Source organism: Ipomoea nil, unplaced genomic scaffold (genome assembly GCF_001879475.1).
Source record: "Ipomoea nil cultivar Tokyo-kokei standard unplaced genomic scaffold, Asagao_1.1 scaffold1474, whole genome shotgun sequence".
Lineage (NCBI taxonomy): Eukaryota > Viridiplantae > Streptophyta > Magnoliopsida > Solanales > Convolvulaceae > Ipomoea > Ipomoea nil.
The window spans coordinates 1,258,935-1,285,562 of record NW_017617902.1 but is presented as its reverse complement, the minus strand read 5'-3'; the positions used below and the strand labels follow the sequence as shown (position 1 = coordinate 1,285,562).

Genomic DNA, 26,628 nt, shown 5'->3' with positions numbered 1-26,628 from the left:
TACTTATTTCCTTTCAATTCCCATGTATACCAAATATTAGAATTGGAATTCTCATTAATTGTATTTCTATAAACCAAACACTGGAATTTAAATTTTCAATTTATTCTCATAATTCATCTCGCATGAAATTGCAATTCCTTTCTCACATAATTTCCTCCTGCCAATCAAACGCCCCGTTAGGGTTGAGTTCATATTTAAAAGTCACTTCATAAATAATTGAGAGATTAAAAAAAAAACTTATTTACAGACAATTATTAAGGGGTAAAAAATCACCATCACCATAATATAATTAAATGATATGAATATTATTTATTATAATTCAAAAAATGTTTTTTTTTTCAGTAAAAAATATTTCAAGCTAAAAATAAAATATTTTTAAAAATCAATGCTAAAATAAAACAAATCAGGATCGAGTTAGGAGTCCATTATAATTCAAATACGGAGTACTATTAAACTTTGATACTACACCAAACAAAGCGCAGTATAATGTCGTTTGGCACAGACTCCGACGACCTCCAAGCTCTCGCCGCCGCGCAACGCCGTGAACTCCTGGCGGCGGAAGCCATGGAGTCCGACTTCGAATTCGCATTCCACCTCCAACTCCAGGAAGCCTTAAACGCCTCCCTCTCCCTGCAGCCTTCCACCTCCACTGATCCCCCGGCGACACCGCCCGGCCACAAACCGTCATCATCCGCCGCCGCCGCCGACGGTGAAAGTCTGAGTTACACCGCCGCCCAGTCGCAGGAGCTTCTGAAATTCCAGCAAGAACTCGATGACCAGAAGCTTTCGGTAACGGAGTTCAAGAAAATCCGAGACGATCTTCACCGTCGGATTCACGACCAGAAGTTCGCCGAGGAGATCATGCGGATTCCGGAGGATGAGTGGGAAGATTGGGGCGGCGACTTTGAGCGGCCGTTTGGGGAAGGGAGTTCTAAGAGTGTAAACGCGGAGGTTTTTAGGGTTTATTTTAAAGGTTTGATCGAAAAATGTGGCACTAAACACGTTTTGGGTGGGATTGGCGTTGCAATTTGCAATTCCAGTGATCAGTTGCTATTTGAATTGAGTAAACCGTTGCTTGGAAGTGAATTCAATCGACATTGCGTCGAGTTTAAGGCCTTAATAGAGGGTTTGAACGCTGCAATCTCCTTGGAATTGAAGAGAGTTGTGTTCTATTGTGATTACCGGCCCATATACCGTTTTGTGAGTCTTCTATTCTCTATGCTTCCAATTATTGTATAGTTATCAGTAATATTCCTTATAAATTGTTGATATCCCCATTCATGCATATTTTTTGCAATCATCTTGCATATAATGTGCTTGTATTGTCATGGTAATGGAGTACAAAGTGTCTAAGTCGAAAATGTTTTGCTGCAATTCATCTCAAGTAATGTAGGAAACCTTTTTTCAGTTAAGAGAACAGTTTGCTGAAAAACAGGTATGGAAGTGCAGGTTACAGGCCATTGGTCACCTAAACAGCGAAAGGTTGCAGCTTTAGTGAATCAAGTGAATGCATTACGGGGGAAATTTGTAGTGTGCAACCCATCTTTTGTGGCTCGAAACGAAATTAAGTATGTTTTTAAATCTGCACGGGAAGCGTTGGATTCTCAAGTTAAGAAACAGGCAGAGTCTACTGCTTCTAGGGTCGTGCACGAGACTTGTGTGATTTGCTTAGAGGATGTGGAAGCTGTCGAGATTTTCTCGGTTGATGGTTGCATGCATCGATATTGCATATCTTGCATGAAGCAACATATAGAAGTGAAATTGCTTCATGGGGTGGTGCCTGTGTGTCCTCATGAGGGCTGTAATTCGGAACTGAGGATTGATAGCTGTAAGAAAATTTTGACACCTAAGCTTATTAATATTTTGTACCAACGCATCAAGGAAGCTTCGATTCCCGATGGAGAGAAAGTCTATTGTCCTTATCCCAAGTGCTCAGAACTGATGTCGAAAGATGAGGTTTGGGAATACTCAAGACGGGCCGTTGTAGGCTCCATATTAATAAATGGAGCTAGGATGTGCACAAAATGTAAGAATCAGTTTTGTATTAATTGCAAAGTTCCATGGCATGATAATATGAGTTGCAATGAGTACAAGAGAAGTCATCCAAGCCCCCCAGAAGATGTGAAGCTGAAGAGTTTGGCTGCCAAGAATCTGTGGCGACAATGTGTGAAATGCAACCATATGATTGAACTAGCTGCCGGGTGCTACCACATGACTTGCAGGTAAAAAATTATATCCCCTAGCTCTCTATGTTTGATGCGAGTATATGAAGCTGTTGCTAAATTAAAGTGGTTCAAATTGAAATTTTTTGAATCCCCATTTACTTGATAACTCCTGTACTTCTGGTTAGTTTTCTGTCTAGACCCTGTCTTTTCCTATCAAGATCAGAGTGTTATGCAGTTTCACACGCAAATGAATCACCATTAGCTATTTAGCTAGATAACTCACCCCCTTCTGGTTAGTGTCCTGTCAGTACAAATGTGTTGCAAATCCAGACAAGAATGAGGAAAAACAGAACTGAGACTAGTGAGTTTATATTGACTGGAAAGTGTGGATATTTTGCGTATATTTGTTGGTTGCAAAGCCTCAGTTCCTTAGTTTAATTTTCTGTAGTTACATGATGAAATATTGGTTGGCCGTGTTAGGATTTTTATGTCAATTTTATTTTCTCTCTTTATTAATATTATTTTGGATGACGAAGGAAATTCACAGCCACTACCTAAAGGTGTGTACTAAGTAAATCCCGCCTTATGACTCTAGCCATGGTCAAATCAAGAAGGCCAATAGGGTCTCTCTCGCAGCCACAATCTGAGGGTGTGCACTAGGTAAATCCCGCCTTATGACTCTAGCCAAGGTCAAATCAAGAAGGTCAATAGATCTCTCTAGCAGCCACTATCCAAGGGGGGTGTGTACTAGGTAAACCCGCCTTGTGACTCTAGTCAGGGTCAAATCAAGAAGGCCAATAGGTCTCTCTTGTTGAGAGTCAGTAACCTTGTGATTACTAAGCCAACAACCTGACCCGCCTTGTGACTCTAGTCAGGGTCAAAACAAGAAGGCCAATAGGTCTCTCTCGTTGAGAGTCGAACTTGTAACCTTGTGATTACCAACCCAACAACCTTATCAACTTTGTTGGGGTTGTCTCATGTTTTTTCTCTCATTATGTAACTAGAGATTGTAGCTTTGGAATTCTATTTCTTGTCATTTTTTGGGCACAAATGATGCACTCAATTTTTAACAGATGTGGCTATGAGTTTTGCTACACTTGTGGAGCTGAGTGGAAAGAGAAGAAACCAACTTGCACGTGCCCTCTTTGGGATGAGGATTACATCATAGATTCAAACGAGGATGATGACGACGACGAGGATGACTATTATGATGATGATGATGAGGAAGATTTTGGTTCCGAGTCGGACTATGATGATGTTGATTACTGGTGACTAGTGAAGGTTACAATCGCAGCTTATGATTCTTATTATCTCCCATTGGGGACCTGAATATACTGGTATTTGCCTGGTGACTAGTGAAGGTTACAAACTTATAATTGCATCTTATCTCCCATTGGGGACCTGAATATACTGGTATTTGCCAAAGCTGGTGTATTGACACATCACAATTTAACACACCTTTGGCTTGGTCTGTACATGAACTCCAAGGGATGGTTTTGGCTTTAATTTTTAACCTTTTTTTTGTTGGGTTTCCCAATGTCTAACTTTTATTGCTGCTGTGGCGTGTGATTTTAGAACATTTGATGTGTGCAGTGTCATAACTTCATCGGTCTGTCCGGTTATATTTTCATAAGATCCATACAGGGTGGAATTAATGCACCGCAAATATTGTGGCGGAATTAACACATCTTTCATTGCACGCTGAGCCCAACAGGTGTGGTGTCTATTGGATGTAGTAACACGGTGGAAAGATCACTTTATTATTTTTAAAAAAATAATACGGAGTATATAATATTTCAGGTATGATAAAGTGTATTTTGAATGTTAAGAGATATGATAGAATTAAATGACTCGGATTTAAACGGATCAACTTAACTCGCATAAAATCTTGGAATATTACAAGACAATTGTAGGAATTGAATTTGGATCAACTTAGTTCGCATAGTATTAGGAGTAGAGTTAGAATATTATTACAAGACAATTGTGTTTGTAGGAGAATAAGACATGATGCTATAATGACTACCATACTAATTAATACAATGAAATTCGAACTAATCTAGCTAATTTCGTGGTGGTCACAAGACTAGGTCAAAGCCTGCACTATGTGGACTCGGGTCCACTTTGTAAGGTGGATTCGAGTTTTAAAATACACAATTTACCTACTAATTCAAAATTTATCTTTTTTTTTTTCTTGTTAACTTGGGGTTTTCACCGTCGAATAGAGTGACTAATCCCTTCGCTGGGTTGTAGGAACCTCTTTGGGGCTGCTCCATACCAAAAGCCAAGGATCAAACTCCTGACCTTTGGTTAAGGATGGATGAGTCCCTTCCACTCAACCACACCCCCCAGGTTAACAATTTGTGATGACCATGTATTGTAGTCACAAATTACCAAAACTTAGAAACACAATTTATATTCTAGAAGTTCACAATTTCAATACTAAAATTAGGGCTGTGCAGGACGCGAAAAACCCGACCGAACCGCCGGCCGGTCTACCCAATCTGAACAGAACCGAACCCGAAGAGGAAAAACCGAATCCGCCCGTAAAACGACGTCGTGTAGAGGAAGCTCGGTTTGGGTGATGAAATATGCCACCCGAACCGTTCGAATACCCGATGTAGCGTTAGGGTTACCTAGGATACATATGATACGACGTCGTTTAGGGATAGTATATATAAACGTTTTGTAGGACAAAACTTCAGATCTCTCCTCATTTGCTCTTTGCGCAGTCGAATGCTTAGGGTTTCTTTCTTCGTTTCTCTCATCTCTGTCTCTCACTGTCTCACTTTCTTGAGTTTCTTCTCTAGTTCTCTGACTTTTCTCGTTCTAAACTTCGAATGTTCAATGTTCTATGACTTATCTCTGAGTCTCTTCTAGACTTACAGACTGACAGTGTGAGTCTCCGACTCTCCGGTAGTCCGGTGGAAGCTAATATTGTTCGGTGGAAGCTAATATTGTCCGGTCACTCCGGTGGAAGCTGATTTTGTTATTCGGTGCGGTGGATTGTAGATTGTTGGCTCGGAATCGAAGCCCTTTGTTCTCGGGGGTTTAATTTGGAGAAACGAAGTAATCTCTAAACCCTAATCTTATACATAATTAGATTATAGTCTTATGATTCTGTCATTTCTGTGGACTATGATTAAGTCAATCTGTTGAGAAGTTCCAGATTGTATTTCACTTGTCCCTTGTTTGTGATTTTATGATACTTGATTAGGGTTTCTATGATTCTGTGGACTGTGATTAACTCAATCTGTTGAGAAGTTCCAGATTGTATGTCACTTGTCCCTTGTTTGTGATTTTATGATACTTGATTAGGGTTTCTATGATTCTGTGGACTGTGATTAAGTCAATCTGTTGAGAAGTTCCAGATTGTATGTCACTTGTCCCTTGTTTGTGATGTTATGATACTTTGATTAGGGTTTTTATGATTCTGTGGACTGTGATCAATGTTGCAAAAATCGCGCCTAGGCGCTAGGCGCCATTGCGCCGCCGCGAGGAATGGCCTCCGCGGCCGGCCGGCTAGGCGGTTCGTCGCTATAATTTTTTTTTTTTTTTTTTTTAATGTTGAAAAAGTTTCGGAAGGCATAACTTTTGACTCGGTTGTCCGTTTTGGACAATTTTTTTTCAAATCGCGTATTTTTTCGAGATCTATCCACCGCAAACAGCCGAAGGCGGTTTGGTCCACTAATTTCTCAAAAAAATGTTTCTTTAGCTCTTAATTTTAGTTTTTTATGTATTTAGATGGGTTAAACAATCTTTTGAACACTTTTACAACCACTTTCGTAAATAATTTCTAAGAAATAACTATGGAAACCTTATGTTTTATTACTAAATTTTAAAAATTTTTAATTTTTAATTTTATTTTTAATTAAAAAAATAAAAAAAAAATAAAAAAAAAAATAAAATGTCTCTGTGATTAAGATGGGGGCGCCTAGCGTGTTTTGCAACATTGACTGTGATTAAGTCAATCTGTTGAGAAGTTCCAGATTGTATCTTGATTTCATAATGTGTGATATATTCTGGTGGAAGCACTAACTGTTATCAAACCTAAGAGTCTTATAAATTAGAGTGTTATAATGTCTCTTAAAGGCTTAAATTGGTGGAAGCCCCATAGAAACCCTTATAATGATGTTGATGAGATGAGCTGCTTTTATGTTATAACAGTCTTTGATTCATCTGGATATATAAAATATATCCCTGAATCTGGATTTCTTTGTAAGTTTGTACTTTGTATTGTCTGTTTATGGATGTATGCCCTTAATTTTATTTGTATATTTGTATTGAATAATGCCCTTAATTAATTATGCATTCCTGTAAAACGATGACACAAAATGTGTCTGATTTTGGAATGCTTGAATGCTTTCATGTGCTGCCTCTTCTTGAATATGAATCCTACTTTGTGTACTGATAGTTCACCATTTTTAGATGGAAAATATCAGTATGCCTGGTAGTCAACCTCCCAACTCCTTAATTGATGGACCTTCAGGGGTGGAAACCTAAACTGTTGAGAATCATCAACAGAATGAGCAACCTCCTGCTGCTGTTCCTGCCAAGAAGAGGAAACAGGTTGATTCCAGATCACCAGTGTGGGATCATTTTGAGAAGATAAAGGACAGTAATAATGTGGTTGTAAAAGATAAATGCATTTATTGTGCAAAAATTTATCACTGTGAGACAAAAAAAACATGGGACTTCTTCCTTAAGAAATCACATACATGGTTAGCTGTTTGAAAAATCCTCACTCCAAGGAAACTAGGCAGTCCTTGTTAACATTTCAGGCTGTTACATCACTTACAGATGGTCAGCCCACTGTGGGAGAAATAGGGACCTGGGTATTTAATCAAGAGTCAATTATGAGGACCTTGGTTGAAATGATAATCATTGATGAATTGCCCTTTAGATTTGAGGAGGGAATAGGTTTCAGGAGGTTCATAGCTATTGCTTGCCCTAGGTTTATAGTTTCATCCAGGTGGACTATAAGTAGGGACATCCTAGTTGTCTATGAAGAGGAGAGACTAAAATTGAAGTCATTTTTAAGGGGAAGCAGTCATAGGGTTAGTATCACTACAGATTCTTGGACATCCATGAATTAACTACATGGTAGTAACTACCCATTTCATTGATTCTGACTGAAAGCTTCATAAGAAAATCCTTGCATTTGTCCCTGTTACCTCTCACAAAGGTGAATATCTAGCCAAAGCCCTAGAAAATTGTTTGCTAGAGTGGGGCTTAGAGATGTGTTTTCTGTGACTGTTGATAATGCCTCATCAAATGACACTGCTATGGGGTTTCTGAAGAAAAAATTGGTGTCTTGGGGATCATCTACTGTGAGGGAAAAGTATCTTCACATGAGATGTATTGCCCATATCTTAAACTTAGTAGTTCAAGATGGTCTGAAAGATTGTGATAGTTCTGTTAAGAAGGTTAGGGAGGTGGTTAGATATGTTAGAAACTCTCCTGCTAGACTTAAGAAGTTCAAGGATTTGGCTGATTGGTTGAGTATTGAACAAAGGTCTTCTTTGTGTTTAGATGTTCCAACCAGATGGAACTCTACCTATTTGATGTTGCAGTCTGCATTAACTTACCAAAAAGTGTTTGAATCTTTGGAGTCAGATTGTTCTTTCAAGTCTAATTTGGGTAATTCAATTCCTGATTTTATGGACTGGAAATCTGTTGGCAGTTTGGTTCAGTTACTGAAGTGTTTTTATGACATGACCATTAGAATTTCTGATTCTTTATATGTCACCTCAAACACATTCTTCACTGGGATTTCTGATCTGTACTGCCTAGTGAAAGGCATGGTGGAAGTTGGTGGGGCAGTTGGTGTGATGGGGAAAAATATGAAGACAAAATTTGAGAAGTATTGGGGTGATGTTGAAAAAATGAATCTAATGATATTTTTTGCAAACATTCTAGACCCTAGAGACAAGTTAGAGTATATGCCTACTCAGTTTAATCATATGTATGGTGAGGAAAAGGGTAAACCATTCTATGACAAAGTAGTTGCTGCTCTTGCTGAGTTATTTGATGATTATTCTACATCTGCCTCTTCTACTGTGAGTTCTGTCCCTTCTGTGCCTGTTTCTGTTCAGGCCACATCTGCCTCTTCTGTTTCTGTTGGGAAGCCACAACATTTTCTGAAGTCCCAAATTAAAAAGCAAAGATTGGAGTCTGGGGGTAAGAAACAAACTGAGTTGGATATGTACTTGAGTGAGGGAATAGTTGAAGAGGAAGAATATTTTGATATACTTGGATGGTGGAAGATCAACTCTGCTAGGTTTCCAGTTCTGTCTAAGCTTGCAAGGGATGTCCTAGCCATTCCAATCTCCACTGTTGCCTCATAATCTGCCTTCAGTACTTCTGGGATAGTATTGGATCCTTTTAGGAGTTCTTTAACTCCAAAAATTGTGGAAGCATTGGTGTGTACACAAGATTGGATTAGAATGCAAAATACTCCTTTTTGTATTGAGGAGAATCTGGAAGAGTTGGAGAGGTTTGAAAAAGGTATAACTTTTAACTTTATACTCCTTTATACTTATATTTTAAATTACTTAAATTGTTAATACACTTAACTTTTGTTTATTTTGCAGAGTTAAGTGGTGATGGTGGAAGTGGGAGGTCTCTTGGTTCTACACTTGCTACAATTCATGTAATGTTATTATTTACATTACTTGATTTACTTACTTGATTTTATTGCAATCTTTTACAGTATTTGACTGTTTAACTCAATTGCAATCTAATCTCACTAGGTATTTTTTGAGCCCACTGTGTTTGACTCAATTACATTGGACATCTGTAACTCTATAAGTATGAAGGCCTGGTAACTTTTACTAAGTTGTTGTCTCAAGTACCTTGGGCATTTGGTTGGTAATGTATGAACTATTTTATTATGTTTGTTCCCTTTAAGTTGGCATTTGGCAATGATGAAGCTTCCACCTTTAATTTGAAAAGGAAAGGATTAAGTTGGTCAGTTGCTCTATACTTAAGTTATATTGAAGCAATATGCCCTTAATCCAAATGAAATGGAAAAAATGCTTACTAAGCCAAAATTTATATAATCCCTTCTCTGTTTTTCATTTTCCAATGCTTGCTCAGTTGCTTACTTGCTTGTGTAGTACTAATTATTTACACTAACTTGTCACAATTTACAGGAAGAAGAGTAGGTCTAATTGTCTGAATTCTAAAAGTCTAGGAGTTGAGTAGTTGACACTTGCAGTTGCTGAGTTGCTGATTTTGTATTTTTGGTGCTTCAGTTTAGAGTTTAGACTGTTCAGTAATCACTAATCAGTAGTGTATTTTGTAAATTTGTTACTTAGTTCCTTTACAGTTGTGTATGTAGTTCTGTAGAGTTTTGGTCTGTAACAGTTCTTACTTCTTAGTTATTTACTTTTGTTGGAGTCTTAGACACTTAAGAGTTAAGACTCTTAATGTTAGTTAATAGACTACTTAGTAATACTAATTACTAAGTTAGTAACTTAGTATTACAGGTATTAGTCTATTACACTATCATTCTATCAATTATTTACTTATTTATTCAATATTTCAGACTTTCAGTTAGATATTATTGTGCTTTTGATTTTAGTTTTTGAATTTTTTATTTGATTTGTACGTTTTCTAAAAACCGAAATACTGTCGAATATCCGACCGATCCGATCCAATCCGAACAACATTATAACCGATCGGATAAGTCAACAAATTTAAACGGATAGGGTAGTCAAAATACATATCCGAAATCCGATCGGAGGACCCTAACCACCACCCGATCCTTTCGATCCGTCCGAATGCACAGTCCTAACTAAAATACACAATTTAGGACTAGGGTCCACCTTGCAAGGTAGACCCTGGTCCATGGTATAACAACTGATGGGCTGCGGGGTTGGGCCAAATTCGGCCGCCTTGGCCCAAAGACGGGCTCCAAAGTAGAATAGCGATTGCTCGAGGCTAGTCGCGGAGGCAGGGTTTCTTCACGTGGCTACACTTGAGACTTGGTCCTGGGTCCCAGCACTCGAGTTTAGCCACTTGGTCCGAGTGGCCTTCTTGAACCCTAGGTCGCCTTCTTGAACACTAACTCGATTCAAGAGCGACTCCCAGACAGAGAAGAAGATTGAATCTTTCTATCCGATATGAATACATTGAATTCGTGCTACACTTTAGCTTCGCGATAGTTGTTGAACAGCCAATTGACGCAAAGTCGCTTAATTTTTGGGACCGCTTTGTGTTTTGTTTTGTTTTTATTGTTTTTTTTTCTTTTTTTGAAATGATTAGCTTACTTTGACTAAGTCGTGGGTTTGGCCAAAGGTCAACTCTTCCGTCGGGTAGCTAGCGGATTCGGGTCCTGTGCCGGCTCTTAGGGGATGTTAATGTTTTCGTACCTGAGCCACGGACTCAACCATGAAAATGTTCTTCCGTCGGGTAGCTAGCGGGTTTAGATCCATGTAAGCCCTTAAGGGATGTTAACGTTTCCATACCTGAGCCATAGACTTGACCATGAAAAGGTTCTTCCATCAGTTAGCCAACGGGTTTGGATCCTGTGCCGACCCTTAGGAGATGTTAATGTTTCCATGACCGAGCCGCAAACTTAGCCACGAAAATGTTCTTCCGTCAAATAGTTAGCGGAGCCGGACCTCGTACCAGCCCTTAAGGAATGTATAGAGCGAACGTTTTTTTTTTTTTTTTTTAATTGAATTGAAGCGCGTTTTTTTTAATTGAATTGAAGCTGCAGGTTGGAGTGATGGTGCCACGACTCGGGTGCCATGGCCCAGATGTTCCTGCCAGGTACCCCGATTCCTTCCTAGTATGTTAAATATGATATACTAATTGAAGTCATTAACCGCTAAATATAAAACAATGTTGTTTTGAAATAAAGTTAACTATGTAAGGTAAATATTGATTCACGATATAATTTGTGCTTTTTATAGGAGCATTATGCTGTGCAACCGTGTGCACCATGCTTGGTGCACACGGTTGCAAAAACGGCATCGTTTTGACGTCCGACTTTAAAAAAAAAAAAATCAATTTCGATTGTCGTTAACGGCGTTATGTTGTGCATAATTTGAACTATATAGTTCATTCATTTTGGAAATATAATTCATTCATTCTAGATATATAGTTCATTCATTCTGAATATATATTTCATTCATTCTGGATTTATAGTTCATTCATTCTGGATATATAGTTCATTCATTATGGATATATAGTTCATTAATTCTGGATATACAACATAATCTAACATAATACATAATACACATAAACTCATAACATAATACACATAAACTCATAACATAATACACATAAACTCTTAACATAATACACATAAAATTTGAACATAAAAAACGACGTCGTTTTGGTCAGTACACACAATGCATTGTGCGCCCTGGTGCACGATATAATGATTGCCCAACACCCAATATTCTTTATAATCTAAGCATATTGAGAGTCTTGAGACAAATCTCGTAATTAATCAATCCACCAAATCTCTAAACTAAGAGTAGTGTAACTTTCTTGATATTAAGGTACAATCTTTAATTCTAAGCGTGTGAAAGAAAGTGTATCTCTTGCTAGTTGACTCGGTAAGCATTGTCTGATCAAAATTTTTGTAATTTTTGCATTAAAATAAAAAACCTAGTAACTCTGTTATGTAGTATGGTGAAACCTTATTACAATTTCAAATGGGTTGTCACAAAATCAAATTTGGTAGTGTACAATATCACATCCATTGAGGCTCAAACCCACAACCTCCCATATATGAGTACAACTTAGTGCTACTAGATCATATGATTTTGACGATTGACAAAGTATACTTTCTTATAAAGAATCATAATTGTTTAAAAAAAAAAAAAAACCTATTAACTCGAGTAAATACCACCTATGGTCCCTCGAGTTTGGTGGCATCGCCATCAATGGTCCCTAACTTCCGTAATTACCATCCGTCATCCTCCGAGTTGTCAAAAGTTACCTTCTAGCGTCCTTCCGTTACTTCCTTCCGTCTCAGCCGTCAAAATGGAGGGTAATATTGTCATTTGACTTATACGAAAAGAGTTAATACCAGCCAAGGTCCCTCGAGTTTGGTGGTTTGGCCATCTTTAGTCCCAAGTTTCCATATTCCATTATTTTCCTTCTTTCATATTCTCTTCTTCAAATGTATTATTATTACTATTATTTATAGTTATTATTAAATTCTTATTATTATTACTATTATTTAAAGTTATTATTGTTATTATTAAATTATTATTGTTATTAAATTATTATTATTATTGTTATTGTTATTATTATATTATTATTAGCATTAAATTATTATTATTATTATTATTATTATTATAATAATAATATTCATATTCATATTATTATTATTATTGTTATTGTTATTATTAAATTATTATTATTATTATTATTATTATTATTTATTGTTATTATTATTTGTTTAAATTATTATTACTATTATTATTATTTTTAATTGTTATTGTTGTTGTTGTTGTTGTTTTTGTTGTTGTAGAAATGTACAAATGCTATTATTATTATTATTATTATTATTATTATTATTATTATTATTATTATAATATTCATATTATTATTGTTATTGTTATTGTTATTGTTATTGTTATTATTATTACTATTATTAAATTCTTATTTTATTACTATCATTTTATTGTTATTATTATTATTATTATTAAATTATTAAATTATTATTATTATTGTTGTTGTTGTTGTTGTTGTAGAAATGTGCAAATGCTATATAGGATGAGTGTATTTAATAAAATCAGAAAAATAGAGAAATAAAAATCAGAAAATTAGAGAAATAAAAATCTGGACGAATGGAAAAATGGAAAACTGAAAAAATGAAGAAGGAAAACTGGAAAAATGGAGAAATAAAATTGGAGAAATGGAGACATGAAAAACTGAAAATGGAAAAACAGATAAATGAAGTAAACGACCCCTATACATTTGTAAATTTTCTTTAATATTGTATAGGAGAAGAGGGAGTTCGAGTTGGAAGTTGAGAAACCACCAACTTTCTTTAATATTGTTTAGCCAAGTTTGGGACTAAAGATAACCAAACCACCAATAATAATAATAATAATAATAATAATAATAATAATAATAATAATAATAATAATAATAATAATATGAATATTATAATAATAATAACAACAACAACAATAATAATAATAATAATTTAATGCTAATAATATAATAATAATAATTTAATAATAATAATAATTTAATAATAACAATAATAACTTTAAATAATAGTAATAATAATAAGAATTTAATAATAACTATAAATAATAGTAATAATAATACATTTAAAGAATAGAATATGACAGAAGGAAAATAATGGAATATGGAAATTTGGGACTAAAGATGGCCAAACCACCAAACTCGAGGGACCTTGGCTGGTATTAACTCTTTTCGTATAAGTCAAATGACAATATTACCCTCCATTTTGACGGCTGAGACGGGAGGAAGTAACGGAAGGACGCTAGAAGGTAACTTTTGACAACTCAGAGGATGACGGATGGTAATTACGGAAGTTAGGGACCATTGATGGCGATGCCACCAAACTCGAGGGACCATAGATGGTATTTACTCCTATTAACTCATTTCTACTCCAACATAAAGGATATAAAGGAAAAATAAGAACAAAAGAAAAAAGAAAACAATTTTGATCACGGTTATAGACCTATAGACCTATAGTAGAACTATCAAAATTAGTTATTTATTTTGAAATTATTAAACTGAATTTGTTAAAAGTTTTATAAAATTATAAGAACATTAATATTGGTTCTTCTATTAGTTTTTCAATTAAAATTCAACATTTTTTTTTTTTGAAAATAATCCTTAAATAAAAAGGAATTTAAAAAAAAAAAAAAAAAAGGAAAAAGAAGGGGAAAAAAAAAAAAGGCAGTGCCCTTAAATGGGATCTGAGCTCATATAGTCATCTCGTAATCGTATCATCTGGTATTGCAATATCGGCGAGCCCTTACATTTCAATACAGATTCCGGCGTAGAGACAGAAAGAGAGAATGAGCGGAGCAGGGAAGAAGATTGCCGACGTCGCGTTCAAGGCCGGCAGGACAATCGACTGGGAAGGGATGGCGAAGCTTCTCGTGTCCGATGAGGCTCGCAAGGAGTTCGCTACGCTTCGCCGTGCATTCGATGAGGTCAACTCCCAGCTCCAAACCAAGTTCAGTCAGGTCCTTCGCCTCTCCTCCCTATCTTTTCTAATATTCATGTTTGCTTGAAAGGACATGTGGATCTAGGGTTTGATTTTTGGTTAGCTATTCATGTGGCCGATGGATTTCTCATTTTTGTTTAGGGTTTCTGTCCGATTCATCGTTTTGTTGTTTCCATTCTATGCTTGTGAATTGCATTTGTTCAAATGTTCAGTGAATTTGGTCGACTCTGTCTCGCTGCCGGCCCCAAATGTTTAATCTGTGCTTGAAGTATTGTTGAATCCTTGTATTTATGTAAAGCATTTAACTATCTGCCTTATTATTGAACTACTAGTATTAGTCCTTGTCAAGTTGAATGATTTTGGTATGATTTCATCATTTTTTTTTCTCAATTCTACTTAAATTCTAGAAATGTTTTGGGAGTGAGTCAATTGATGTTGAGGGGAAATGTAAATCTAGGATTCATTTAGTGCACATAATTATTATTTATTAACGGTTTTAGTTATGAATCAAAGTGGAAATGTGTTTGTGTAGTTCAAGTTCTGCAGTTAGATATTGAAATATGAAAACTGGAGATGATAATGAATTGTTGCATTGCACCTTTAGCAGATCCATTAGCTTTAATAAAAAATAAATAAAAAAATAAAAAATAAATAAAAAAATTCTGACATTCTGACTCTGTAGTCTGCATTTAACAATTTATTGGATAATTTGCAATTGCAATCTTTTCTACTCCCCCATGACCCCACTCCCATCCCTCCGCCTGGTATTTACTCTTTGGTTTTCAACTTTTGCTTTCATAGCGAAGTTGGTGCTAAAATGTCCATGACCAGATGTGCTTTTCCCATTTCAGCCTTTATAAATAGTAGCGGCATAAGTTGATTGGTCTAGCATTATTTAAGTTAAATTCATTCCCTTGCTTTTCCATTTTAGTTACTGTTTGTTAGTTTGAAGTGAAGAATTTTTTTCTCTGGAATAAAATACTTTTTACTGATTGATAATGCTTTGTACTTAAAACTATCTCACTTCTTTATTATTATGATGGTTAGTATTTCTTGCAATTCCAAATGTTTAACCAATTGGAAAAGAATTTAGTTATGTGGCACTTCCTTTATTGGCTTTGGAGTTTTTTAAATTTCTAGTCTCCTTGTTAACTCATGCAGGAACCAGAACCCATAGACTGGGAGTATTATAGAAAAGGATTAGGTTCTCGCTTGGTGGATATGTACAAGGAAGCATATGAAAGTAAGTTATCTTCTTATTTATATTTTTACTTTATTATGGAGTATATTGCAACTGACCTGAAACTATGCTATTCAGGGATTAAACATTACACTTTTGTTGCCTATTTATAATGGAATGTGCTTTATTTTTAATGTATTTATGATTTTGTTTATCTTTCTGGGATTCAGTATACAAAAAGGGGTAGCAAGCCCCTCCATATTATGTAACAAAGTGCCAGAGCATTGTCACATTTTTCCTTTATGTCATATTTGTGAAGAAATGAATAAGTACCCTGTATTATTTTTCTACACAGGATTTTCAATACTAAACCCAAACAATGTTATATTGAAGCCCATTCCTGTCTGGATTTGAAAGAATATAACAATAGAATTTCCTTTTTATAGCCAGAGTAAATTTATCCACTGTATATTGTTTTATTTGACAATTGAATTTGTTCTTTTACAGTATTGCAATACTTGTTTCTGACTTTTGAACAATTTATTGTTTTCCAGGCATTGAAATCCCTAAATATGTGGACAAAGTCACACCCCAATATAAACCCAAGTTTGATGCCTTGGTAAGATGAATATTGATGGTTGCTTAACAATAGACGTTCTGATAATTATAGGTGTTGTTCTCCTCTAAAGTGATGATATCATGCATTCTTATTGTCAATTTGGTTTGTTCTGATCTTAATTCATTCTTTAGTGGTTTTCTACTAACCAACTTCTCAACAGCTCCAATTTAGTGGTATTGAGTAAACATGAAGTCATGAATGACATACTGGGGGGCTTGGTAATTTGTTGTCTGTCTTTTGATTGACACGGTTGAGCCTTGAAAGAGTTGCATTACAAGTTCAACTGCATTCATGTGTTGTCAGCATTTGAGCATTTTGTAGAATTTGTATCACTCATCTAGTTTCTTTGTACAATTTGAGAATGTCTGATCCAAGTTAATTAGCTATGAGCAGGTAGTCATTTGTGTGGTTTCCTCAAAACTAGAAATATAAATAGGAAATTTTAGATGAGTATTAAGGGCTTTATGCCATTAATCTGATCAAGTTATCTGTGCATATGTAGTTGGTTGAGCTGAAAGACGCTGAGAAGCAATCACTGAAGGAGTCTGAAAGATTGGAAAAAGAAATTGCAGATGTCCAAGAGCTAAAGAAAAAACTCAGCACGATGACAGCAGAGGAATACTTTGCTAAGCACCCCGAACTAAAGAAGAAGTTCGATGATGAAATTCGAAATGATTACTGGGGTTACTAGTCAAGTCATTGTCACCAAGAAGTCTAGCTTCACTTGTTGGTGAACCATTTTGAGTTCATCCTTGGTTTAGAAATAAAAGAGGATTATATGTGTGCCGTTTCATTTCATCAGTTACTTGGAGAACTTGTTTTTCGGTATGCCCTGCTTTGGAGATAAATCATTCAGGGTCTCTGATCATCCCTAACATTTCTTGATTCTGAGATTCTCTATTTCTTCTGTTTTATGTTCCAACCGGGATGGATGCCTTGTATATCTCTTCTCTTTTGATTTTGAAATTGAAGTATGCAAATAAACAAATCCTTTCGTGATTACATTTTTATACAAACCAAACCATGTTGTCTCACAGGCTCTTCAGTTCCAGGAATTGTCTTCTCTCTCTCTCAACGCTGTTATGTTATGGACTTCTCTTAGACATGCCCAATTGCTTTTTGCCTTTTTCTTTTGTAAATGCTTCAAAGTAATGGATGTTTCAATTACATGATCAGATGAATTGCTCCTAGGGCATTATTTTTGGCAGATAAATAATTCTTCTTATTCCATTCAAATCATCTTGCAATAGAAAAGGCAGGCTCAATTGGTCACAGACTCACATGGGTGAAGTTTTGGAAACAATGAACTGAGATGAGATCTCATCAGACAGTGTAGAAGTAACCTCTCAAAGTGAGAAAAACTCCTTTGTGCCCAGTAAACAAAGATATTACATTTTAGGAAGTTTGGAAACAATGATCCGAGATGAGATCTCATCAGACAGTGTAGAAACAACCTCTCAAAGTGAGAAAAACTCCTTGTGTCCAGTAAACAAAGATATTACATCTTCTCAAATGTTTTGTCAAGCCGTGGCCTATGTGGCTCTTAGAGTTGGGGATTCAATATTGTGGAAACAATAGAAAAAAAAAATGAAAAATTAGAAAAAGTAAAATAGAGAATTTGAAGTAAACACAACCAAAACATTTAGAACTGTGTTTTCATATAATGATTAAAACGTACAATAGAAGAAAGCAGTATCTTAAAATCCATGCAATATCTTAAAATTAAATCATGACATGGTGGGGCTCCAGCTTCTAACCCAATTAGTTAGGTTCTCCACATTCCGATTAATATCTTCAATGCAATCACTTCTTAATGCTGACACAATTCCCTCTGGATAACTCTCTTTTGCCTCCTCCAGCAGCACTTGAAAAATTTCGCATTCCATATTATTCGAGAGCTTTGACCCAGTGTAACCCCTACCACAACGAAGTAGTTGAAAATGTAAAGGAAACAACAAAATAAAAAACAAAACTACAGAGGGAGCTTATAAGATGGTGGTAGTAAATATAGCACCTCTTTGTCAAGCGATCATACAAAGCAGAATTCTCGGTTTGAAGAACTACCACATGATCAAACCATCGCTCCGGAAAGAAGTCACAGCCATGATAATCAACAATGTTCCCACCTTGTTCCATCACATCCTCAAGCTCATCACACACCTACACCAGCCATACAATAAACAAATGGAATTGTAAGAGGAAAACGAATCTATATGACTTAGAAACTGGACAAGACTCACTTTAACTTGACAAGAAATTTCATAAACATCACCAAATGCAAGGACAACCAAATCAAGAACTGGGACAAGAATTGCATCAATAATGGACAACATATTACAGAAATTAGTTAGAGATAGAGTATCCTGGGTGCTATAGGGTGGTGGTGGGCAGATAATTCATTCACCATCTGGCTTTAGCTAAGCACAATTAGAAAATAATTGCAAGTGTTCCTACTTCTCCAAACAGAGAAAAAACTGAAGACCATCCCACTATTACCCATAAGCATTTTGATTAGCTTAAGCCCAAATAATCATTCCATCCAATAATTATAAGGAACCATGAAATTCCAACAAACACTCATCTTAGCCACTTATGCAGCTCAAATTTTGAAAAATTCCATTAGAAAAAGAAAAAAAAAATCTTATCATTGATTCCTTAAGGTTCTATTTGTTCTCAAATCTGGCAAGAAAAATGAAATAGAAAGACAAATACTAACAAATTGATTTTTTTGTCAGTTTACAAAAAGTCTAAAATTCAATGGCACCGAATATAACCCTAATGCAGAACCATATACAAAATTGCATCTTTATTCTTACAAATAAACAAATAAATAAATATGAATCGTTATTGAAAATCATCTTTAGCATATACAGATACAGAAAAGGTGTCGGGAGTGGAATTGAGGTGTAATACTCACAAGGTCTTCGTTGATGACGTAACAGTCGAGTTCATCGTCCCAGCCGTCGTGCAAGTTCTTCACTTTGACGAGGTCGCCGATGTTTATGTGGCGGAGCTGCAACGCCTCCGCCAGGGCAGACGCCGTCGTCGTCTTTCCCGTCCCCGGCGTTCCCGTTATCAGTATGTTCGGCCTCTGTCTCCCGCCGCTATTTTGCGCCATAATTGCAAGAGTACACCGGGTGAAGTGCAAAAACCCCCCACTTCCTCCCACCAGTAGGGTTTTTAATCCGTCAACATTTTTCTAATATTATGTATTCACCCCCTAAGAATGGTAAAATTATAACAATAATCCTTCTCGCCTTCACAAAATAATAGCCCTCGATCAAAATACTTCAGTGTTGCTGCGTAAGAAATTTTTGTAATGATTCCTTGTAGACATCAATATTTTAACATATTTATTGAGCCATTGATTTATTGTAATTTATATCTTGTTAAATGTTTTGTCAAGTCAGAGTGTGAGAGGTTCAGGAGTTAGAAATTCAACTTTTTGAGAGAAAATAAATTTTTATAACTTGTCCAAATATTGATTTAGGGAATGAGAAACCTTATTCATAATTTACTTCTAGTGACATGAATATTGAGTTTAAGTTTAGGTTAAACTTTTTTGTGTGTAAAAATGTTGAGCTTCAAATTTAAATATATTGTTTTAATTTATCCCTGTCAGTTGTAACCTTATTGTTGTCCCTCAGTTCCTGCTTTTAATCAGTTGGATATTGGTAGTCTCGATAGCAGTGGCGGAGGGAGCATGGGGGCAATTGAGGTAGCTAACCCCACTGCTCAAAATTATGCAGCCCCAAAACGACGTCGCTTTGGGTTGTTTATATATATATATATATATATATATATATATATATATATATATATATATATATATATATATATTTCATTTGTTAATTGTTCACAGACCAACACGCAATACCGCCTCGCCAAGCTCTGAATTCCTCTGCTGAGTGTCGGCTCTGCGTTTCTACCGCCTCCTATTGCCTCGTCACCGTACCCTCGTCAAGTCATCAGTCGCCATATATATATATATATATATATATATATATATATATATATATATATATATATATATATATTTCATTTGTTAATTGTTCACAGACCAACACGCAATACCGCCCCACCAAACTCTGAATTCCTCTGCTGAGTACCGGCTCTGCGTTTCTAGAAGTCCACGCCTCATGTCGGTTGTCGATCCACCGCCTCCTATTGCCTCGTCACCGTACCCTCGTCAAGTCATCAGTCGCCACAACCTCTCACAATTTCAGGTTTAGTCTTCTACACTTCTTCAACTTCTCACAATCTCACCTAGTCACCCCTTGAACTAATGAACGATAAATGTTAATTTCAATAATTGATTCAATTATTTGCTTAATTTTTTTTAATTTTTTGTTTGCCCTAATTTCTCTAATTTTATTTTTGTCTTAATCTCCATAATTTCTCTGATTTTGAAGTTACCCTAATTAGCTAATTCAATTGATAGTTTGATACTAGTTGTTGCCGTAATTTTTGCCCTAATTGCACTAATTTGGTGTATGTGTTTTTTTTTTTTTTTTTTTTTTTTTTTTTTTTTTTTTTAATTTTGATATGATTCACTACAATTTCACTCATGCCCTAGTTGCTGCCTAAATGTGTAATTACTATGGAGGGCACGACATTTACTGAAGTCCCAAAAAAAAAAAAAAAGATTGGAAAGTGGGGGTAATAAAAAAAACTGAATTAGATATCTACTTGAGTGAGACAATAGTTGAAAAGAAAAACTCTTTTGATATACTTAAGTGGTGGAAGATAAATTCTGAAAGGTTTCCTATCCTTTCTAAACGTGCTAGGGATGTCCTAGCTAAAGCTTTGGTTTGTACTCAAGATTGGCTTAGACTACCAAATATTCCTTTATGTATTGAGGAAAATCTAGAAGAGTTTGAGAGATTTGAACAAGGTAACAGTGTTAACACTTCTTACACATTACTGTAAAAGTTTTATTTACACTTTCTTTATTTCCTGTAGTTTTTACATTCTTGTATTTCTTATTTTGTAGAGTTAAGTGCTAATGGTAGAAGTGGGAGGACCGGTGGTTCTACACTGCCTATAATTCCTGTAATTTTATTCTTTATATTACATGTGTATCAAATTAATTAATTGTCAATTGCAAACTAATCTTTGTCCCAATTTTTTGAGGCATTGGTAACTTGTTAGTTGCTGGCTTGCTGCCCTTGCACTAGGCTACTAGTAAATAGTAACGTTGCTCATTAGTCCCTATTTTGATTTTTGAGTCTTGGTAACTTTCTAAATTCTAAGTTGTTGCTTTAAGTCCCTTGTGTAGTGTGCACTTTTGTAAATTAAATTTGGTAATATTTTTATTTGGCATATTTTATTATGTTTGTCCTTTTTTTTTTTTGTGGGAATGATGAAGTTTCCACCTATAATTTGAAAGAATGATTAAGTTGATATGTTGCTCAATAATTATTGTAGTAATTTACCTTAAATTCAAAATTGATGTGGACAAAAAGCTTACTGAGCCAATTTTATAATTATTTAATATTCTTGTCAATCTAGTGTTTAATTATTTTCTGTTGCTTGCTTATTTACTATTTTTTTTTTCACTAACTATTCACAATTCACAAGAAGAGTAGGTTACTAGGTTTAGGCTTAAAGGCTTTTGTAGTTTTGGGCTTTTTAGAGTATAATGGATAGCAATCATGCCTTGATATTTTGTCATTTTGTGGATGAATATGTAAATCTTTAATCATTTTGTGGATAAATATGTAATGTGTAAATTATAATATGTAATATGTAAATTATTTTTTTTTTTTAATGTTAATGGCTCTATTACATTGTAGTATCTGTTCATATACTTTCTCAATCTACTGAAACATAAAGAACAAATAACACCTCCACTGAGGCTCAAACTCATAATCTTCCAAATGGAAGTCCAACTCAGGTACCATTAGATTATAGACTTATAGTAATTTGTATTTCAGATTTTCAGTTCTGTATAATAATTAATAAGTTGCTAATATGCTTCTATATTAGTAATTTAGTACATTATTATTGAAGTATAGACTTTACCAGAATTCTGATAATATGGAAACAAAATATTAAATATGATATATATTTTCAATTTTCAATGCTTTTGTTTAAATTTGTTAATTGTTTTTTCAGTTTATAATAACCGAACTCCATTCGAATATTTGACTGAATCGATCCGAAACATCATAAAACTGAATGGTTAATTTACATTTTAAAAAGATGATTGAGTACAAAAAATAACATTCGATATCCAAATGGTTAGCACCTCCGTCCATCCAACGATCCGATCCGTCCGATGCGCTCCCCTAATTATGAGCTTGTTGTTGATTTCATAGGGTTCAAGATATAATCCAATAAAGTCGAAAAATATAGGTTAAAAGTGTTAAATAGCCCACTATATTTATCTCTTTTATGCAATTGAATTTTTAAACTTAAAAGTGTGCAATCTAGTCTATCAAACAAGCAAATTATGTGCAATTGAGGTTTTTTTTTTTTTTTTTTTTTTTTTTTTTAAATGCAATTTGAGTTAAAAATATTTCAACTTTTACCTCATACAAGCAACTCTTAGTACATGCCATACAAGAAATATGATTGGATTTTATTATGAAAAATTGAGAAAATGTCTCAATTACACATATTTTGAATGCTTGATGGTCTAATTACATACTTTTTAAATTCAATGACCTAATTGCAAAAAAAAAAAAAAAAAAAAAAAAAAAAAAAAAAAAACGTTCATTGACGTCTTTGATATTTTTTTTCCTAAAAAAATTGTAACTTCAAAAGTTAACATTGCATTAAATGTCTTTGTAAGTTATTTTTATTATAGTAAACTAGTATTTGCCCCGTGCGATGCACGGAATGAATTTGTTAAAATATTTTAAGAATATTTGAATCGATCTATAATTATATAAATTATTATATCGAATATTATATAATGTAATTGATAAATTGAGTTGGATCGATTGTATTTTCTAATGTTATAATTGCTTGAATTCGATCAAATAATTGGCCAAAATTAATAGTAAATGTGTAGATGTACGCATTAAGTGCTGAAACTTTAGATATTTTAAATATGAGTGTTCAGTGAATTATATATGGGGATCATATTTAATTTTGAGTGAATTATTAATATTCATTACCTTTTCCAATTCGTCTAATTTGTTTTTCATCTTTAAGCAAAATCTTCCTTACACATTCTATACATAATTTTACATCTTTATATATGCGTATTGTAATGAGGTCCTGTAATTTTGAATAATGATTTGCTACAAAATCAGTCATAATTAATTTCTTTTAAATCATTCATACGTATTGCAAGAACATTTCCATCTTTAACTACACAATTTTTCTTATAAATTGTGAATACTAAACGATTCTATTCAATTTTTCATTTGTAAATATATATATATCTTTACACAACTATATTTCCAGTAACATATACACAAACATTTTTTAATATTTCTACTAACTTTACATTTTATAAAATATATAATCGAGATTAATATTTTTTCATCTCGGCTAAACTTTTTGTTTTTTGACATACTCGGCTAAACCTTATAATTGCGCAATCCTTATATTCTTAGTATAAAATAACATTTTGTGTAAAAAATTTTAATTTTCATATCGATTAATATTCTTTCCATCTCGGCTAAACCTTATATTTCCATATCGTATTGCAAAACATTTTCCATCTTTAATTACAAAATTTCCTTACAAATTGTGAATACTGAATGATTCTATTTCATTTTCAATTTTTAAATATATATCTTTACATAACTTTATTTCAGTAACATATATATACAGATTTTTTTTATATATTTCCAGTAACTTTATATTTTATAAAATATATAACCAAGATTAATATTCTTTCTATATACTAAGTCAGTTTGGAAGTATTTTTCATTTCCAGTCAATTATTAATAGTCATTTCCTATTTCAATTCGCATAAATTTTATGTCATTTTTATTCTCAATCAATTATTTTTTTAATACATATTAATTAATTAGTTAATTATTAATAACATTGTTTTTATATTTCCACTAACTTTACATTTTATAAAATATATAACCGATATAAATATTTCTTTCCATCTCGGTTATACGTTGAGATGCAAATTTCATTTTACATTTTTATTAATGCATTTTATATCAGTAATTTTTATATTTTTAGTAATTTATTAATATTCATTTCCTTTTCCAATTGGCCTAGTTTTCATAAAAAAAATTATATTTTCAGTAATTTATTAATATTCATTTCATTTTTATCTTTTAATCAATTATTAATATTCATTTCATTTTGTGCATTTGAGTCAATTTCAAAAAAAATTTACTTTTCAGTTAATTATTAATAGTCATTTTCTATTTCAATTGGCCTAAATTCTGTGCCGTTTTTATTGTCAGCTAATAATTATTTTTGTAATATTATTTTAAATACTATAATTTCACCTATGGACATGCAGGTGTGGGTAAACAAATAAAAAAAAATGAATATTCAAAGGAATGTAAACCCATTAAATCTTTCAATTTAAACAAAAGACATAAATTTAAAATTATAAATATAAAATCAATATGGTTATTCGTGTAGTTTACTGAATATGTTTATTACCAATTAATTATATTACCAATTATATTATAAAATACCATACATATTATTACTAATTATGCTATTTTGTTATTACTTAATTAATATTTTTTTGTACATAGTATTACCAATAGAATATTTAATTAATTAACTACAAAAGTTTGAGTGGAAAAAATAAAATAGGAAGATTTTGTTTATAATTAAGGTATAATATTATTAAATCAAAATTATTTAAAATATATAGATCCACATTAAGAAAAAGGAGATATAATTTAAAAAATAAATTATTAATTAGATTACTTAATATAATTGTCCTACTAATTGATTCTATGCTACTATGTATAATTCATTTATTTGAAGACTTTTTAAATCTAAAGACCTATTAATTGTCTTAATAATAATTAAGATTATTTTTAGTCAATCAATATTCAATAGTACTAAAAATATTACTTTGAATTTTTATAAATAAGATATAATATTATTAAACCAAAATAATTAAAAATAATGTGTCCATAGTACAAAAGATTTTATAATGATAATTTTTATTGTCTAATCGAATTTGTCAATTATTAAACATTATTTATGGTAATTATGCTAAATTTACAACATCAAATAATATCTCAAAATCAACTTAGTACATAAAACTGAAATTACTATACAACATTTTCCTCAAAATAACAAATAATTAAACTTTATTCCTTCTCAACTTGAATTCATCCCGAATTCCTATCCATGTTCACCTGTATAAATAATTTTACACAAAAACAGAATGTAACACAAAAATTAGCATAAGCTAAGTAAGTTCCACTCCACCCCGTAAAATAATGGCTTGGATTTTTTATATTTTCAAAACTCATATAAATTCATACTTTTCCAAAATGCATGTGGAGTTATACATTTTCTTGTATGGAGAATTAATAGTTATTTATGGAGAAGTAACCAAACCTTTTGAAATCCACTTTGAAACTGGACTAAAATCTATGTACACACTCCCTAGAGGATTCCAAGCCAATGGGTAATATATGATCCATAGTCAGGTTATCCTACCTACTACCCTCAAACAATTTGAAAACTGAATCATAACTTATGTGATACATTCAAAGCCTAATGAGTAGTAAATAGTCCAAGTAAACAATACTCACTCTTACTGAACACCACACAATATATTATTTTCTCAAAATTTCATTATTTATCCACAAATAAATATTTTCTCCACAAAAATACAATTTTCTCCAGAACATATAATTTTCTTCAAATACAATTTTCAAAAAAAAAAAATTTACAATTTTAATTTCTCCAAAATACTATTTTCTCCACATGATTTGTCCAAAATATAATTATAATCCATAATCCAGTATTAATACAATTTCACAATACTACTATGTATACAACACCAAAAATTTCAAGCCAAGTATTTACATAACGCATGAGTTCGACAAATCGAAACTCATTCTCAATATTTCAAGAACCACCACTCACAATATTACCATTTATCGATAAATGTACCTGTGTTCACATGAATAACATATAGCATATAATATCACATATAATATCAATACATACAATACTCGGAGAAAATAATAATTTTGGTGAACATAAAATCTTACCCTCGAAGGCAAACTTTCTATCAACCTTAATAGCATCCTAACCACCTTGATAAAAAATCTGTGAATCAAATAAATCCAATAATAATAATAACCGAAGCATATTATTCACCATCAATCTCAACAAACTTAGATTTAAACAAAAGAATTTGGAGAGTAGAAACCATTACCTGAAGTAGAGATTAAGTGAATGAGTTTTGCTAGAATTGTAGAAGACGTAGGAATATATTGAAAATCATGAAGAACCGGTAGTGTGAGGGAAGATGAATGAATGCCAAAGTCTATAAATTTTTATTTATAGGTGGAAAATAGTAATTCAA

The 26,628-nt window shown here is 33.3% G+C and overlaps 4 protein-coding genes across 5 annotated transcripts; 3 read left to right on the top strand and 1 right to left on the bottom strand.

Moving 5' to 3' along the window:
* Positions 1–436: 436 nt before the first annotated feature.
* On the top strand, positions 437–3,766 carry LOC109188733. 2 transcript variants are annotated; one of them, XM_019339353.1, is made up of 4 exons: positions 437–1,200; positions 1,450–2,222; positions 3,239–3,451; positions 3,540–3,766. In XM_019339353.1, exons 1-3 carry the CDS (start codon positions 487–489, stop codon positions 3,435–3,437), a joined length of 1,686 nt encoding a protein of 561 aa, XP_019194898.1. In that variant the 5' UTR covers positions 437–486; the 3' UTR covers positions 3,438–3,451; positions 3,540–3,766. The 2 variants fall into 2 exon arrangements, with proteins under 2 accessions (XP_019194898.1, XP_019194897.1); XM_019339352.1 differs by having other exon boundaries at positions 3,239–3,766.
* Positions 3,767–6,880: 3,114 nt separating this feature from the next.
* Positions 6,881–8,509, top strand: LOC109188712 (zinc finger BED domain-containing protein RICESLEEPER 2-like). The gene is made up of 2 exons (XM_019339341.1): positions 6,881–7,134; positions 7,360–8,509. The coding sequence occupies exons 1-2, from the start codon at positions 6,881–6,883 to the stop codon at positions 8,507–8,509; spliced, it is 1,404 nt and encodes a 467-aa protein (XP_019194886.1).
* Positions 8,510–14,104: 5,595 nt separating this feature from the next.
* On the top strand, positions 14,105–17,173 carry LOC109188735 (ATP synthase subunit d, mitochondrial). Its single transcript, XM_019339355.1, has 4 exons — positions 14,105–14,359; positions 15,502–15,583; positions 16,075–16,139; positions 16,642–17,173. The coding sequence occupies exons 1-4, from the start codon at positions 14,189–14,191 to the stop codon at positions 16,828–16,830; spliced, it is 507 nt and encodes a 168-aa protein (XP_019194900.1). The 5' UTR covers positions 14,105–14,188; the 3' UTR covers positions 16,831–17,173.
* Positions 17,174–17,756: 583 nt separating this feature from the next.
* On the bottom strand, positions 17,757–19,289 carry LOC109188734 (adenylate kinase isoenzyme 6 homolog). Its single transcript, XM_019339354.1, has 3 exons — positions 19,057–19,289; positions 18,154–18,299; positions 17,757–18,056 (listed from the first exon to the last, which is right to left on the bottom strand). The coding sequence occupies exons 1-3, from the start codon at positions 19,255–19,257 to the stop codon at positions 17,867–17,869; spliced, it is 537 nt and encodes a 178-aa protein (XP_019194899.1). The 5' UTR covers positions 19,258–19,289; the 3' UTR covers positions 17,757–17,866.
* Between the last annotated feature and the right edge of the window lie 7,339 nt (positions 19,290–26,628).